Source organism: Protobothrops mucrosquamatus, unplaced genomic scaffold, assembly GCF_001527695.2.
Source record: "Protobothrops mucrosquamatus isolate PMUCROS unplaced genomic scaffold, P.Mucros_1.0 scaffold2624, whole genome shotgun sequence".
Taxonomy (NCBI): Eukaryota; Metazoa; Chordata; class Lepidosauria; order Squamata; family Viperidae; genus Protobothrops; species Protobothrops mucrosquamatus.
Window position 1 is genome coordinate 246,223 of NW_015388678.1, and position 18,474 is coordinate 264,696.

Genomic DNA, 18,474 nt, shown 5'->3' on the forward strand with positions numbered 1-18,474 from the left:
TTCAGATGTTGTGGGAGCTTCATCACTGGAGGCTCTCAAGACCGCCCTCTGTCAGAAATGGTGTAGGCTCTCCTGCTTGGATGGGAGGAGTTGGGCTAGATGACCTCCAAAGGTCCCTTCCAACTCTGTTGTTCTGTTATTCCAACCTGATGAAGGTAGATCTTTCCTGAAGATAGCTCTGCCTTCCAGGCCCATTGGGGATTAGATCCCATAATCACGAGTCAGCCCACCTGTTTGGGGATCATAACGGTTGAGGTCATTAAGTTGCAGGAACCTGGAGGAGGACCTTCCATTTGACAAGCAGATCTGGTACCACCCAAAACAGTTAACATCTCTTGTTTTGGACAATCGCGCTCTTGAAATCCAGTGTCAAAACGGCTGCAGAAGAAGGATGCTGAATCCACCCGATGGGTTGCAACCTAAAGAAATTGATATAGCCTGCTGAAATCGAGGCCCTGTTTGATTTGAAGAACTTCTGGCTGTGGAGACGAGGTCTAAGCAGAAGTCAGGGAATTAGACAGCTAGTTATGGCTACTGTCAGGAAATGTCAAGCAACCAGAAGACATTTCGCTTCTCATCCAAGAAGCTTCCTTCCATTCCCCACCATCTAGTCAGAGCTGAAGAAGCTTCTTGGATGAGAAGCGAAACGTCTTCAAAAGAAAAACAAGAAAGTCCAGTTGCCGACCTTTGGGTCTCTGATCACTTGCTGCTTACTGCCACCTCTAGCAAAACCATCACGATCCCTTGCCCGGCGTTCTTTTGCTTTTGTTTTTTCTTTCACTTCATTTTCTGAGCAGATCAATGTGTCTCCAGACAAGACGCTGAAGGGAAGGTGCACAGAAGAGCAGAATAACAGAGTTGGAAGGGGGGGTCTTGTAGTCCAGCCCCATGCTCAAGCAGGAGACCCTCTACCGTTCCAAGCAAGTGGCTATCCAGTCTCTTCTTAAAAGCCTGCCGTGATGAAGCACCCACAACCTCATTTAATTTTGGCCTCATTTAATTTCGCTTCCAGCCTCTTTGCTTTCCCTTTTTTCAATTGACAGGGTCCTCTTTAAGAAGTCAGATGGGGGCAAAGTATTGGTGGGCACATCGGTGCCCAGAAGCACCACACTTGGGATCAAGGTCAAGATGCTGAGAATTGTTCCCCAGAGACTTGGTAGGCAGATTTCCTTGGAGGAGAAGGTCAAGGCAGAGGAGATGATGGGGACATAAGGTTTTTCTCAGAGCCATTCATCTTTCGGGTCCAACCCTTGGAGAAGCTCCAATCAGCAAGCTATAGGTTGTGACGTTGACCACAGGCACGTGGTTGCAGTGTTTTTCTCTTAATGTGCAGTTTTGTTGAATTATAGCAGCGCTATTATAGATGGTTGTTGTTGTTGTTAGTTGCGAAGTCATGTCCGACCCATCGCGACCCCATGGACAACGTTCCTCCAGGCCTTCCTGTCCTGTACTATCTTCTGGAGTCCATTTAAGCTCCCGCCTCCTGCTTCAGGGACTCCATCCAGCCACCTCATTCTCTGTTGTCCCCTTCTTCTATTGCCCTCGATCTTTCCCAGCATAAGGCCCTTCTCCAGGGAGTCCTTCCTTCTCATTAGGTGGTCAAAGTACTTGATATTATAGATTAGCTGGCATCTTTGACTGGATGGACAGGCAAATGTGCTCAACCACTTGCTAATGAGCAGGTGTCTTCTGCCGTCCAACCCTGGTGTGTTTCTCTTATTCCAAGAAAATGAACAAATGCATTCTAGAGAAGAGCTTTCTTAGCAGAACGATAGAGAGACACGCCTTGCCAAAAAGAGGGAAGTGATACCATGAGGAAGGGAAGAGAGAGAGAAAGAGAGAAAAGAGGAGGTGGACAAGACTGCAATTAGCAATCAGATGTGTGCATGGAACATTTCTTGAAAAGTAAATATTTTTAGTATATTTTTTTATGCTGCCGTTTGCTGGTTATAATTATTTTGACATTTTAAATGGCTCTCCAGAGTGAAAGTTTAAAATGTGGAAATGGGCTGGGTTGGTTCTCACAAGGGTAAAACACAATGACTTTATATTTATTTATTGCAACTTCAGTATTGCTGAAGTTCAGTGATCGTTGGAAAGCCCTGATTGACTTTTTTTTACAAGGAACAGAAAAAAAATGAAGTTACGGTATATATGGTTTTGATCTCAATTCATAGATTATACAAACAATATAAACAAAGAATATGAGGTTGATTTGTATTTATGGTTATAACTGCAATAAAATAAAATTGGGAGTCACTTCCTAATAACAACTTCTTCTTCTTCTTCTTCTTCTTCTTCTTCTTCTTCTTCTTCTTCTTCTTCTTCTTCTTCTTCTTCTTCTTCTTCTTCTTCTTCTTCTTCTTCTTCTTCTTCTTCTTCTTCTTCTTCTTCTTCTTCTTCTTCTTCCTTCTTCTTCTTCTTCTTCTTCTTCTTCTTCTTCTTCTTCTTCTTCTTCTTCTCTTCCTTCTTCCTCCTTCCCCCTTCCTCCTCCTTCCTTCTTCTTCTGTTTTATCTAATATCTTGGCAGTTTGTTAAAATACCACAAAGATTTGGATGGAAATTGGGTGGAAACAGATGAAGTAGCCAGTAGGAACTGATGGTCTTCGGTCCATCAGGGAGAAAGGCCAGTGGCTGGAGATGACCAAAGTTGGTGAAATCCCTCCCCAAAGCAAAGTCCATTTCAATGACGTTCTGCAGACAAGTCGGAAGGTTTTTGGGGATGCCTCCCTCCCTCCACTCCCGTGTGTTTGTCCCAACGTCTGCTCTTTTCCTTCCTAGGCTGATGCCAAGATGGTCTGTGATGTCGTGAGTCGGATGGAAGACACGGAGCCATTCTCCCCTGAGCTGCTTTCAGCAATGATAAGGCTCTGGTCCGATTCTGGCCTCCAGGAGTGTTTCAACCGGTCCCGAGAATATCAGCTTAATGACTCTGCTCAATAGTGAGTTTTGCTCAGCCTTTTGAGATCGTTTCCACAAAAAGCACCAACCAGGAGCAATAGCCTTACCGTTATTGTGAAGATGCATTAAAACAGAGGTCTCCAAACTTGTCAACTTTAAGACTTGTGGACTTCAACTCCCAGAATTCCCCAGCCAGCCATGGCTGGGTCGGGAATTCTGGGAGTTGAAGTCCACAAGTCTTAAAGTTGACAAGTTTGGAAAGTCCTCCAGTAAAAAGATCTTGCACATTTGAAAATGCACTTCTTTCCCCCTCACCTTTACAGGTTAAGAAACTAGGGAGAGTGTGATTGTGATTTGAGAAGGAAGGAAGGAAGGAAGGAAGGAAGGAAGGAAGGAAGGAAGGAAGGAAGGAAGGAAGGAAGGAAGGAAGGAAGGAAGGAAGGAGCCATGGTGGTGCAGTGGTTAGAATGCAGTATTGCAGGCTAATTCTGCCGACCACCAGCAGTTCAATCCTGACTGGCTGAAGGTTGACTCAGCCTTCCAACCTTCCATCTTTCACAGACAGACAGACAGACAGACAGACAGATGATGGATAGAGAGATAAGGGATGGATAGAGATAGATAGATAGATAGATAGATAGGTAGGTAGGTAGGTAGGTAGGTAGGTAGGTAGGTAGATAGATAGATAGATAGATAGATAGATAGATAGATAGATAGATAGATAGATAGATAGATAGATAGATAGAAAGATAGAAAGATAGAAAGATAGATAGATACTTTGACCCTTCTGTGATTAAGCTTTTATTTTTGAAATATTTCAAAATTCTCTCCGTTCTCCAGACAGCCGTTCTATTTTTCTCCAGCAAAGTGGGTTCAAGGAGGCCAGGCATTTTATTATTATGGGTAATTTGTGAAATAAACCTCTACACAGCACTCTGCTATTCAATGTTCTTTTTGGGCTAAATTGCACCTGAGTAAAAAGAAGCAGAACGAGTGCAATAAAGCAGGGTATGCCGCTGAGGGGGGGAGGGAAAAATCAATAATAATGGCTATTACTATATCACCGTGTGATTGTAATGACTGCACTTTTGCCGATCTACCACCGATAGCTCACATACCACATTGGGATAAGATCTGCAGGAGATCTGGGCTGTGTTTCTGCCAGGGATCTCAAGAGATTGATGCAGAAATAACGAAAAAGAAAAAAAAACACAGCAATTAATAAAGCCTTAAAGCAGGGGTCTTCAAAGTTGGCCCTTTTGTGACTTGTGGAAGTCTCAACTCCCAGAATTGAGCCAGTCAGGATTGAACTCCTGGCAGTGGGCAGAGTCAGCCTGCAATACCGCATTCTAATCACTGTGCATCATGGATGGATGGATGGGTGGATGGATGGATGGATGGATGGATGGATGGATGGATGGATGGGCAATAACAATAGAACTTAGACTTATATACCACCAAAGTGCTTTAAAGCCCTCTCTCAGTAGCATAACATGGCTTCTCTCAATTTGCAGCTTGACAAGGGATCGTCCTCCCCTCTCCAACTCTTGCCAACTTTGGGCTTAAAAAACCCCTCATCTTTATGCAGGCCCAGACACCTTCAAAGCCCTCTTATTCTTGTTACTTCCAGCCTTTAGAGAAGCCTAAGCAGGTCCAGCCTTGCAAAAAATACCATGTCCTCTTTTTTTTCTTTTAGAAAGCTGGAATAAACCAATGGAGTTATCTGGGCGGTTTTTCCCCCCTCCGTCTCTCTCTAGCAGGGGAAACCCATTCAGATCTTTTCTTCTGCAGAAAGCTGCTAATGAGCACAAGTCTTCTGTAAGAGAAAGAGGGGGGGAAACCTTCATTTTTAGGTAGATGGTTGCCAGGGGTGCTTTCTCTTCCCAGCAATGGAAGAGGGGAATTGCAAGAAGAAAAGGCAAGGAGAGAGAGAAAAAAAAGAAGGAAAGGGGGAAAGGGAAAGAAACGCTTTAAACATAATAAGCAGCATGAAATTGTGGGAGAAAGCAACAGCGAGTAAAGAGAAAAAGGAAGAAAGGATGGGCCATGATGGATGTGATCAAAGAGGAAACTTGTTCTGCTGAAATCTGGGCATGTTCCAATTTTTATTTTTATTTTACTTAGTAGAAGTATTTATACATTGCTGTTTGGCTTGCTCTTAAAATAAGCCATGTTTTTATTCTGATCCCTTCCCTTCTCCTTTTTGTTTTATAGCTATCTAGACTGCTTAGATCGAATTGGAGCTCCGGATTATCAGCCCACAGAGCAAGATATCCTGAGAACCAGGGTCAAAACAACCGGCATTGTAGAAACCCATTTCACATTCAAAAACCTCCATTTCAGGTGAGTGGATGCAGGTAGCATGAAAGAACTATCCCGAGTCTCTCTGCCTTCCACCGCCTTGCAAAAAGCTTTGGAATCCTCCTCTAGTTTGGAAAAAATATTTCCTATGGGTTTTATGAAACGTTTCCTAAGAAATGAAATTAATTGTCCATAGCTTACGGAGTTATTAGCCTTAAAATGCTTTTGGCCTAAACTAAAGATGACAACTTGAAATCCAAATAAAATCACGAAGTCTTTGATTTGGACTCCAAAAATGGCTTTTCCGTGTTTAATCTGACAACACAACAATAATTTATCAGGCTTGTGAGCTGCCTGTTAAGCTCCCAACGGCTCCCAATATAATAATCGAAGTAAAGAAATTCCAGTAAAACCAACCGGAGGAAAAAGGCAAGAATAGCCAAAGGCAAAATGACGTATATGGAGTAAGCATATTAATTCTGTGAACCTTAGTTTTGCTCCATGTCTTATCCATATCTTTCTCCTTCCTGCCTCTTCTTGGAAGCACTGCTCTTGACCTGTCACTCAGAGGACAAGGGTGTCCTGGAGTCTTATGTGCTAGGAAAAAGTAATGAAGATTTTTCTTTGTTTCTCCTTAAGGCTGTTTGATGTTGGGGGTCAGAGATCGGAGCGTAAGAAGTGGATCCACTGTTTTGAGGATGTCACGGCAATCATTTTCTGTGTCGCACTGAGTGGGTATGACCAGGTACTCCATGAAGATGAAACAACGGTGAGTAATTCCCTGGCTAAAATAATCCCTGCCACGGCTCTTCGATGTACTGTATTTTGTTTGTAGCCACCAAACCAACAAGGTCCTTTCTTAAACCCAAAGGATCTAACAATATTCTTGATTGCTCACATGTCTTCCTTTGATGCAACAGAGATCCCTTATCTATTAATCCATAGTTGGATTTAAGCCTCTCCATTCATCAGGATGGTCTTAGCCCAGGTAATTCCAGAATTTATCCAGAACTCTTATCCTTTCTCATTGGTTATATTTGACCAGGTATCCTAATGAACAACAGGTTTTATTTTTTTCAAAGAAAGAAAGAGGAGAAATACTCTAAAGAGTTTTAATTTGGATTCTTATTCTGCTGAGAGAGGGAAGGGAGGAAGACCCAAGAGATAGGCTGCTGTCCAGGGTGCTGACAGGAAGAAATGAAAGAACAGAACAGATGGAAAAGAAAATATTTGAAAACAAACTAATATGACTTTGCAATTAACAACAACAACAATGAACAAAGGCCAGGTAGTGCCTTTTTATCAGAGTCATCGAATCGTGTTTTTCTCCCTTATGCGCATCCCTGAAAATCAACACCAAGTTGGAGAGTGTTTCTGAGCAGAAGGCTATGTGATACTAAGGAAAATATGTTGAACAATGATTCCATTTTTTCTTTCCTTAATGGACTGGGTGGAGGGCAAGGGGCATTAAACCGAAAAGTGACAGGATTACACATGAAGGATGTCATCAACTGAACCTCTTGTTATTTTATTTATTCAATTTATAAAATATGTATTTAATCCCTGTGAAATGCAACATTTGGAGCAAGGTGGTTGGGCCATCAAATCTTTGTCTGGAAATACCCAGATTTTGCAGAGAGAAATGGCAGTATCTTTGTAATAACTGGTTCCTATCAGACGGCAAGATTAATATTATTCAGATTATGGATTACTGTATGCTGTTTCTCTGAACAACTGTGTAGAGGCGTGTCAAGAAATTGTGAATTGGTGAAAACCTAACTCTTCTGATTCTTTCTTTCATACTTTTTTATCCTTTCAGCCATAACGAATAAATTTGGGTTGGGGGCAGAGTGAAGCTTGAAAATCCTAAGCTTTGCTTAGCTTTTATAGATCTGTTGTCTTTTTTTTCTCAGACACAATTCCTAAGCATGTACAGTACTTAAACTTCCAACTCATTGCTTATTTTACAAAGTGCATATTGGCAAGTCCAATATTTTCCAGGTGATGTACAGTATCTTCCAGAAATATTGAGGTTGCAAGTCTTCAGCACATTGATTCTTCTTTCACGTACATAAAAATGTTGTTATCTTGAATCATCCTGTCATGAGATTTAGGAAGCTTTCGGACAATTCTAGAAGTTTAAAATGATAAAAAGCAGACTGAAACAAGCAGCAAACAGGACAGAGAGGAAAAAAGTTATCAAATGAAGCTTTTGTGATTCTTCTTCTTTCAAATTGTGCTTCCTCATCTTGTAAATCTCTACCGCGTGACTGTAGGCTTTGTGGATTTGATACTGCAAGTGGAAAACAAATACTTACCTAGAACCTAGACAGTGAATTTTGGGTGTTCCTTGTGGTGTGTGGATTTAAAATGTCAACAGCCCCCTTTGCTTCTAACTGAAGGGGATTCAAGATTCAGCTGACTGTTTCTAAGTTGGGAGAGAACAAAATTGGGTGCATCAAGCTTGTTCTATGGTTTAAGAGCATGATTGATTTAGAGTCTTTGGATCTTATAATTAAATGGATTAGATCAAGAGGCAGGTAACCTGCTTTATAGATGTGGCAAAGTGACAAAGATCTATACTGAATGAAGAAAAGAATGAATAAATGAATGAATGAATGAATGAATGAATGATTAACTCAATATGCTAACCCATCAAAAAAATTAACCAAGCTGAAAAATAACCAAGCATAACATATTGTGCAAATATTGTGTGTCCAGGAAGGCCTGGAGGAACGTTGTCCATGGGGTCGCGATGGGTCGGACACGACTTCACAACTAACAACATAAAACCATACATGTGTGATGCTGTGAGTTTAGACATGGGCGCCTTGTAGAATTCATTCAGGATATTAAATGGGTGATGATGTCAATATGCCAATGACATAGATTGTGTGGTTTGTGTCATGATAAACATGACTTCTCTTCCTGTGCTCTGCCCATCTGAAAATGCCAAGTTGGGCTAGTCAAAAGCAAACAAGGTTTAAGCTATTTTTGTCCTATGAGAATGTTCTCCAGAAGTTAAATTTGAGTTGGACTCAAGCTCTGAAAGAATTGGTATTTACTAATTAATGGGGGGTCAATTTGCCCAGGCGTGGGACGGACAAAGAATGACGCATCAACCTAAATTAAAATTATCTAAATGGTCATCCAGGAGCTTTTAAAAGGATCTTGTGGTTTTAGACACATAGCTCATTAATTTCCCTCTACCCCACTTTACCTGCGGCTATAAAAAACTCAGTGGAAGAGATGAAAGGTTTTATACAATCGTGTTTTTTTTAACATGCTATAGTACTTCCAGAATCTCTTTATCATTCCAATGTTTAACTCAAGGGTCTTCAAACTTAGCAACTTGAAGACTTGTGGACTTCAACTCCCAGTTGCCAAGTTTGAAGACCCCTGGTTTAACTGAAGATTCTGGTACATTTCCCACAACATGTAATTAATTCACATTAACCTAGTCTTCTGGTTTTCACCATTGACTCTTTGAAGCAGACAATGAGCTTCCCTTGCTTTCTTGTGTAGGGAAAATGCCCCCATTTTCACCACCACTTTAAGTCCTTCACATTTTGATGAGCCTCTAGTGGGCTTCCAAGGTTACCTCACATTTGTTGGAACTTGATTTGAAAATCAGTGCTTTGATGGCTGCGCTGAAAAGCCATGGTTGGGTTTTGTGGTTTTTTTTGGCAGAGGGGACAGGGGTTGGTGCTACCTCGGGACCCTTCAGCAGATCTTCCCGTCACCTGAAAAAAGTTCTGTCTTTTTGTGTCTGTCCTCTTTGTCTGGTTAATTACAATTGCAATTTGTACCAGCCACATTCAACAGGAACTACAGCATTTGACCAAGACCCAAGACAAAAAAAAAAAGAAAAAAAGATACCTTTCTGGTCTAATATCTGCTTTGCTTCTCGATAACCCCTATGACTCTCTTGGTTGGCTTCAACCTCCGTCATGGCTGCTCCTTTCTGCTATTCCATTTCCACCTTCAGCCTCTCGCTTCCAACTCCAGCAGGCCTCTTCACCATCACTTTCCTTGGGCCGACTGATCTTATCTAACAGAACAAAGGCAAAAATAATGAGGTTTTGAGAGACCCTCCCAATTTGGCAGGTAGGAAGCTTCTCTTGAACTGAGAAAAACCATAGAGTTGAAAGCAGCTGAAGGACAGGACACCCCCCAGGCTGATTTTGCTGTGAACTAGACCTACCACCGTACGCCATGTACCTTGTTGCTACTTAACTGACGCGTTGATTCTGTTCTTGTTAATAATCATGTGATCACTTTATTCATGTATCCACGTATTGTTATTTCATGCATGCATTCCAACTAAAACCACATTCCTCTCTTTCTTGCATTTGAACTTGTGGCGTTATTGGAAAGCACCAAATTACAGTCTGATCTAATCTTTCCGCTTGAGGCATGAACTATACACTTAATTAATCGATAAATATTAGCATTATTCTTAGGTATTGTCTTCCTAGTCCTTCCCTTTCCCCTTCTTTTTTTTATTTTGTCCTTTGTTTCTTTTGGGATATGATTTTGAGCAGACCCCCTTCCAAAAAGTATCAGCTTAAGGACGTCAATATTAAACCTACTAACTAACAAATGTTAAATGAAATAACAAAAGGCCAAATCTCACAGCAAGATTATTGTCCTGAAGAGTCTTCTCCTCTTAGCCTGCTTTCAACTCTGGATTAATTCAAGGGTGTCATGCAGCCACCCTTGGTTAATGTCTACCGTCAAATACCGTCCCACGCAATCAATGATGATACGGTCAACATTTTCACTGATCTGTTCTAACAAACCTGCATGATTTGCTTCAATTTGCAGCCTGTAAGGGCAGAAACAATTCTTCCTCTCAGCCATCCAGATGCATGTGCATGGTGATTTATCTGAGATGGAATCCTGTTTATTTATTTTTTTCAGAAGTTATTATTCAAAATATTTAGCTCCGTTAAAAGGAAAGAAAGCCACACGCTTCAGTGCTGCTAACTGAAGCTCACATCTAGACCAACTGGGTCTCTTTGGCTGTGTTCCTGCAACACACTTAACTGTTATTGAGTAGACCCACTTCCTGGGTTCACACAATGAATTAAAGTCTACCCAGGTCAAACAGATTTGGTGAATTCAACATGCGAAGCCATTAAAAGAAACTGACCAGGGTTAAAATTGATCCAACTGAGCATCTTCTGTACATGGTGTTTAAGTGTGTTGTGAAAACCCAGTTGTCATATATGTACACATTTTTTTTTGTATGTAAATATGGGCCGTATTGCACCCATTGTGGTCTGCTTCCTTTTGAGTTTTTTTCTTTCTTAATTTTAGATGCTTCCCTACATGTTGAAGTTGGCTTTGAAAGCACCCTGGCCTGACATGTTATCTCTTTTACGTTACAGAATCGCATGCACGAATCACTGAAGCTGTTTGATAGTATCTGTAACAATAAATGGTTCACAGATACCTCCATCATCCTGTTCCTCAATAAGAAGGACATCTTCGAAGAGAAGATTAAGAAATCCCCATTAATTATCTGCTTTCCAGATTACACAGGTAAATAAAGCACCTCCTTTTATGTCAGCCTTATGCTTATTGTTACCTTATGCTTGCTTGTGCTTCGCTGCTATGCGGTGACAGACTGCCATGAACTGTGGGGAGGGGAAATGAAGGGGGGAATGCTTGGGGAAACGAAAGTAAGTGCTGAATCTCCTCAAGATGCTGCCTCAAGGTCACCCAGCTGGAAGAAGGAGCTGGACTGACAGTCATGAAAACATCTTGCCTTAAACCTGATTGGTGATACTGGGATGGGCAATGAGAGACAATTAAGGGTGGGAAACGTAGAACTTAGAGATTTCGGTGTGCAATTTTCAGTTCTGGCTTTGCACTACCGCAATACACTTGATCTCTAATAAAACTACACCTTTCTCAACAAATGGAGCCAAGGATCATTTCTATTTAGAGATTTCAATAGCGGCAGGTCTGACAAAAGAGTATTTTGCGACTTGCCACTTTTGCCCTTTATTAAGGCAAAAATTCCCAAACTATGATCCGCAAAGAGACCAGATGTTGTATCTAAATTGTATTTGAAAGGGCTAGGGAAAAAATCAAGACTATCTAAATATGGCCCCATAGCTGATTAAATCATATTCGGATAACAGACTCGGAGATGGATTTGAAGAGGCTTAGATTACAAACAGGAACTTGCCCTAAATCCAACATGGGCATAATATGGATGCTGTTGCTAGCTAATAACTTTCTCTGAAAACAAGCATTAGCTAAGTAGAAGGTTTTTTTCCTTCATTCTAGCCTAAAGTCCATGCTTTGGTTGCAGAACAGGAAAATTTATTAAGCATTTTGCTATCATCACCAGCAACATTGGGCTAAAGGAATTGCGTCAGTCCATTAGAGGACCCTGAAACTTCATGTTTTGGGGGATTTTAAGGAAACTCAAACCCTTCTCCTTCCTCATCATTCCTCTCCTTGACTGGTTGGTCCCCCCCCCCTGCCAAGGATAGCCAACATTGACAGCCACTTCCTGGGAAATGGGGGGGGGGCTTCAAAACATACTTTTTTTTTGGCTGCTGTTTCTCTCCCTTGCAGGACCCAGCAATTTTGTGGACGCGGTGACTTACATCCAGACGCAGTACGAGAGCAAGAATAAGTCATTCAACAAGGAGATATACACACACATCACCTGTGCCACAGACACCAACAACATCCAGTTTGTTTTTGATGCTGTAACTGATGTCATAATTGCCAATAATTTGCGTGGATGTGGACTATATTAAAACCCCTTCCTCCCCCCCCCCATCCTCTAGAAGAATCTCAATTCATTGCGTTGTTTGATTCGGTCTCCTGACTCTTCGTATGTAGACCTAAGACCCATCAGTTTGTTTCCGGTGTAAGGGTCGGGGAGCATGGGTTCTGCACTCCACTTTGGTGTCTTGTGGTGGGGGAAAAAGATCTTGCAAATTGCTGTCTGTGCCCGCATTCACAGAGTTTTTCTTCACCACGTACACTTCAAGGGATAAAAGAGCAAATAATCAGCTCTGGAAATGCCCTGAAGAAATTTTCATAAAAATTCCTGTTGCTGATTCTGCAAATTTTGCTCAAACTTGCAACTCTTATTTCCATTTTTCCACCTCTGCCTTTAAATTCTCTGATTTCTTTTTTTCACAAAAAAATTAAGACGATAAAAAATAGATAGTATTATTATTATTGTTTTGGCTGATTTTTTAAAAACAATTCCATTGTTTCTCACTCTCCCCCCCCCCTCCAATCTTTTCCCCTCCATCCAACCTGGACTTTCACATCTTCAAATTTTACTGCTTTTTCATTTCTGAAATACATTTAAGCACCTGAACGATGAATTTCAAGAGCAAGAATTCTGTGTATTGATTTTGCCATGCAAGCAAACCTACACAATCCACACATTCAAGGAGTAGGCAATCAGTGGCCAATTCTTAAAACTGATAAAAGAGCAGCCTGCCCAGTTTTAACCCCCAGGATCAGAGGTGTCTGCAGGATTCATTGTTTTCATCAAAATTACAAAAACACCACTGCAGTGCAAGCTCCTTTCCTATGTCTGTATGATGTCATACCTGTACCCAAAAGGGGCGGAGATTTTCCTGAGGTCACACCTGCACACAAAAGGGGTGGAGCTTGTAACAGCATTTTAAAACACATCCTGTGGGTACCTCTGACAGCATCCTGGGAGCTGAATTGCACACATTGGGAGTTCCTCAGCTTGGCAAAAACTGTAAATAAGATCTCCTGTGCATTTAAAACTATTAGCAACTATGAACCCCTGGGCAGGATCTGAAAGAGAACAAGAGTATTAAGGATGAGTTGATAAACAAGCTCTTTTCCTGTAATTAGTATCTATTTAAAGCCTTTCCCCCATTTTGGGCAGGGTCCTTGACTCAACAACCAATTTGTTCAGCGATTGTTCCAACAGCTTTAAAAAAAATGTGATTTACGATCAATTCTCACACTTACAACAGTTGCAGCATTCCCAGGGTCAGGTGATCAAAATTTGGATGCTTTGCCAGTCATCGTTTATTGATGAGTGTTGCAGTGTCAACTGTCATTTAACAACACGGCGATTTGCTTAACAACCATGGTGAAAAAGGACGCAAAATAAGGCACGGCTCACTTAACATCCACCTTGCTTAGCAATGGAAGTTCTGGTCCCAATTGTCGTCGTAAATCGAGGACTGTAGATTAATATGTTAAGTATTTGTAGATTTGATCCCACAGGCAAAAAGTTACTTTCACAGGGGCTGCTTCCAGTACTTCTTTACTATTTTTTTGCCTACATCTGTCTTCCCTTGCTGCTTTTTGTGTTGGGCAAAATAATTGAGGGGAAAAAGTTTTATCTTAATTGTTCCTAATAAGCTGTCTAAACTGGTTCATTCCTGCCTGCTCAGAATCTACTACTTCGCTGACATTCCTTTTTTTATAAAAGTTTTCCTCATCTTGAGTACGTTGGGTTTTCCACTCTCATTCTCACTGTGGACCCGAATTCTGTTTTTCCATTTATTTGTCGAAGTGGGTAACTGTGGGGCTCACCTTTGGCAAAATATCTTTCTAACACCCTGACGGAATAAGGTGGCTTTTTGTGAAAATGTTGAACTGGAAATATGGGTTACTATCAGCAATGTTTCCAACGTTCCTGATATAAACAGGAATAACAAGAGTTGGAACGGACCTTGGAGGTCTTCTAGTCCAACCCCCTGCTCAAGGCAGGAGACCTTATTCCATCCCAAACAAATGTCTGTCCAGTTTTTTGGGGTTTTTTGGTGATGGAGCTGCCACAACTTACAGCCACCCATCTTATAGTACGCAACTAACCTTGAATGAGGGCTTCACAAACAACACGGTCTCTTAAGCAAAGATTTCATTTTTCATGGGAAGAAATAGGAAGAAGAATGACATTAAGGAACCCTGTATTTTGATGGACACACCAAAGATCCCGTCCCAAGAGCCCTTCAAATCTGAAGCCAGTTTTGTGTATGTTCTTCCTTTAGAAAAAGTACAAATCAATGCCAATCAAACAGGAAGTAGAGTAGAGAGAAAGAAGTAAGGAGAGCCAGTTTGGTCTATTCGTTAAGGCGCCAGGCAAGAAAGTAGGAGACCGTGAGTTCTAGTTTCTCCTTAGCCATGAAAGCCAATTGAGTGACTTTGGGCCACAATCAGTAGGAGACGGTGATTCTAGTCCCGCCTTAGCCATGAAAGCCGACTGGATTACCTTGGACCAGTCTCTCTCAGCCCAACGCATCTCACAAGGTTGTTGCGCTGGGCAAAATAGGAAGTTGTGTTGGATATGTTTGCCACTTTGAATCATAAAGGCAGGGTACAAATCACTAAATAGGTAGGATGGTCCACCGCCGTGTCCAACAGAATTCCTCATTATGGTCCAAGGCAGTGTTCCTGGCTCATAGGTAGATTTATCAGGTATCATGATGGTCAGAGTGAAGAAGAGACAGTGGAGATGGGAATCTGGTTGGAGATGACAAGAGTGTCAAAAGCGCCATGTGAACAGGGCAGAGGGCAAACGATTGCAGGAAATAAGGGAGTAAATAGATGAAGGGAATACCAAGCAAGACAGATAATGAAGCTAGGCATGATGCAGAAGACTCCTCAGTTTGAACAAAGGCAAGTAGACAGTCCAAGGAAGTTGATTTTGGAATGGGAAAAGTAGCAAGAGACACATTCAGAGGCCAGGAGGAAATGTTTGTAAAACCTACTTGGATTAGGTTCTTCAGAGGTTGTGGGTGCTCCATCACTGGAGATTTGTAAAGAAGAGATTGGATAACTGTTTGTCTGAACTGGTATAGGGTTTCCTGCCTTAGCAGGGGGCTGGAATAGAAGACCTCCAAAGTCCCTTCCAATTCTGTTTTTCTGTTAGTCTGTTAGGTGGTTATGGCTTTTTCGCCACTCATAGGACTTTCTTGAAACCGTAGAAGAATGCTAGTTTTGTATGCATCTGTGGAAGCCGGGTGGATAAACTGAATCAGAAATATCAGGTAGAAAAACAAAGATCTTCTTATTGCACCATGCTCCATTTCCTTATAATCCACCATCCTGACTGTTAGCTCTGCTAATTGGGGTTATGAGAGCGAGGTTCAAGAGATACGTTGAAGGCATCAGATTGCCCTAGAGAAACAAGATAATATAAAGTTGTTTCAGCTAATGGAATTCAGGGGAACGGATGAGAGCAGAAATCAGGAAGTGGTAAGATCTGAGATATGAGCTTGACCTCGGGAATCTGTTGTGGATGTTCGGCAAGGTTTTTCTAGAAGTCTTAACTTTTTGAGTCCTCAACAAAGCCCGGTTAAAATGTTACAGGTCATCCTTGACTTATAACCACAATTGAGCTCAGAATTTCTATCTTGCTAAGCTAGATAGTTAAGTTCTTTTTGCCCCATTTGACCACCTTTCTTGCCACAGTTAACTTGGTAACACGGTTGGTAAGTAAAGCTGGCTTCCCCAGTCCCCATTTGCTTGTCAAAAGGTCACGAAAAGGGATCACATGACTTTGGGACACAGCGATGGCCATAAATATGAAGCTGTTGCCAAGCGTCCGAATTTTGATCATGTGACCGCATGACTGGACATTAACCTGTCTGAGACAGTATAGGTTCTCTGGTTGAGCAGGAGGCTGGACTAGAAGACCTCCAAGGTCCCTTCCAGCTCTACTCTACTCTACTCTACTCTACTCTACTCTACTCTACTCTACTCTACTCTATCTTCTATTCTATTCTATTCTATTCTATTCTATTCTATTCTATTCTGTTCTAAAAATGTAAATAAGAAAATACGGGGATTGAAGTAGAGGAAAGGAGAAGGAAACACATTCAGAAATGGCAAAAACAGGCTTCAGCTGGAGTGGAGTTGAATTTAAATGCTGTATTGTTGGAAATCTAAATCTGAAACTAAGTCTGAAATTCAGAATTAGATTATCAGCTTCTCCTTTTATTCAATTAAAACTGGGGTTCTGATGGGGTTGAGCTAGGCATTTGATAGCCGGTTGTTGTGGCACCGGGTGAGAAGGGGTGTTTTGTTTTTATTCTGTTTTTATGAGCCACTATGGGAGATGGGCGGCAATACGCGTTCTTTAAATACTTAAATAAATAGAAATAAAATAAAAACTTGGTTGGGAACTTACAATTACTGCAACTGAACGTGAACAATGGAATCTGCGTGTTATTGGAACATGTATCTGGGTATCAGGGGCTTAACTGTTGAAGAGCAGGGCTGAACTTATGGGTTTCATGTTTGATTTTATTTCTTTATTGCCTAACTTAATCCAAAATATACAATGGACTAAGCGTTCGTGTAAATCGACTGTCATATTTGCAAAGGTGGAAGCTGAATGGAAAACACTGCCTAACTAGTCGTATAGCCGGCTAACATTTTGATAATGTTCCTATCGAAACAGCTGTTCCTATCGAAACAGCTGTAAAAAATCTGTTCATTTGCTTGTGCTTTGATGCAAATTCACATCTGATACTTCCCTGAATGAAGACCTAAATTGAGAGATTTGGAATTCAATTGTATCTCTAGGGCGGTGTTTCTCAAAGAGCTGTGGTGGTGCAGTGGTTAGAATGCAGTATTGCAGGCTAATTCTGCCAACTGCCAGCAGTTCGATTCTCACAGGCTCAGGGTTGACTCAGCCTTCCATCCTTCCAAGGTTGGTAAAATAAGGACCCAGATTGTTGGGGGCAAAAGGCTGGCTCCATAAACTGCTCAGAGAGCAGTTAGCCTCCAGTCCCCTGATCTGAACAAATATCTCACTTAGCAAAAGAAATGTTGCACTGAAATCCGTGCCAAAATATAAGGGAAGAGAAATGCTTGTTCTGGTCTCCACTCTGTGAATGTGGAGAAACGTGTTTGTCATAAAGAGTGTGAAACAGCTATTGTGGAAATGCATCATTGATACCCTTACACGTATGTACCCCTGCTTGACTTCTGCAGCCCTACAACTTTGAATTCTGACGGTTAGGTGAGATGTGAGCGTTATAATGTGGTTTTAGGTGAGGTTGTGAGGTTTTGAGAGCTATTGTGGTGAGGTGAGCTGCAGTTTTGCAGTAACTGATCAACGTAACCATCTTACATTGCCTTCAGAGCCCCCTCCCCAATGTCTTAATGGTGGTGGTATTTGAGGTCCATTAGAATTGTTCATTGTCCCACGTTGAAAAGGGGGCAATGCTGTTTGTGCTGTAATATCATCAACTCGCCTCATGACTCAACCGACCTGAATTGCATACTGACATCACTGCTAGGATGATGTCATGGTGCGCCTGTCATTTTGGTAACACTGTGCCTTGTAACAAATACCCATGACACCAAACTGAACCTCAAAGCCATAAATTGCTGGGTTTTTTTATTATCTTGGCACTGCAGAGAAGTGCTGTCTGGAAGATGTTTTGTGTTAACGGTTAAAAGCTTACTAAGTAAGGCAAGGCTCGCGGCAGATAATGTATCCTGCAATCCTATTTAATAATGATTGTCCAAAGGGGGAGAAGTTTTGCTAAAAAGTTTTGAACCTTCCAAAAGAGATTTTAACTCTCTGTGTCTGTATAACATGTTGTAGCCCCTTGTAAGGTGGGGTGGGGTGGGGTGGGGTGGGGTGTACAATAAACGACTTTCGGCCTCTTCGTACCTTAGGGATCTGTTTTCAATTTTTCTTCGGCACTAAAATATAATTGATACCCTAGATAAAGGCTGCCTTAAACCATCACAGTAAGCCATAACATAATTTCCTTCCTTTTAGTCTAGATTCCACCCTTGTGGTCCACAAACTCTACTTTATAGGTTTGTGTGGTGTGTGAAGCCAGCAAGTTGTGCTTTATGTATTTTTTTTTTCTTTTAATGACCCTGTAATCCAGCGGCCCGGTTTCTGGCATGCCACAGACCGGTGCCGGTCCACAGAGCAGGGGTTGGGGACCCCTGCTGTAATCCTTTACATTTCCTAGTTTGGGTCAGGATCAGGGGAGCTTCGCCGTTTAACTGCCTTAAACCTACTTTGGGATTATGCTACAGTGGAGGCATGGCAGAAGGGGGCACATGACGCAAGGAGCCTCATGCTGCATGCCACAGCTTTCCACCCTTTTCTGCATGCCTCAAGGTGCACCGGCCCAAGGCTGCTTTTGTAATTTTATTAAAAAAAAATTTGATCTGGCAGAAGCCCTGTGTTACACTTTTACTCTGTTTTCCACCTCAACAGGGCAGAAAATCTCATTCCTGATTTTTGGCAGCATTTTGCCAATATTG

General features: G+C 41.6%; 1 protein-coding gene across 1 annotated transcript in view; it reads left to right on the forward strand.

Annotated features, from left to right (window-relative positions):
• The window catches only part of GNAO1 (G protein subunit alpha o1), a 43,447-nt gene that overhangs the window by 21,343 nt on the left and 3,630 nt on the right, over window positions 1–18,474 (forward strand). Inside the window, exons 3-5 of the mRNA XM_015825405.1 lie at window positions 2,782–2,942; window positions 5,116–5,244; window positions 5,842–5,971. Of these exons, the coding sequence (XP_015680891.1) occupies window positions 2,782–2,942; window positions 5,116–5,244; window positions 5,842–5,971 (420 nt within the window). The remainder of the gene's footprint in view (window positions 1–2,781; window positions 2,943–5,115; window positions 5,245–5,841; window positions 5,972–18,474) is intronic.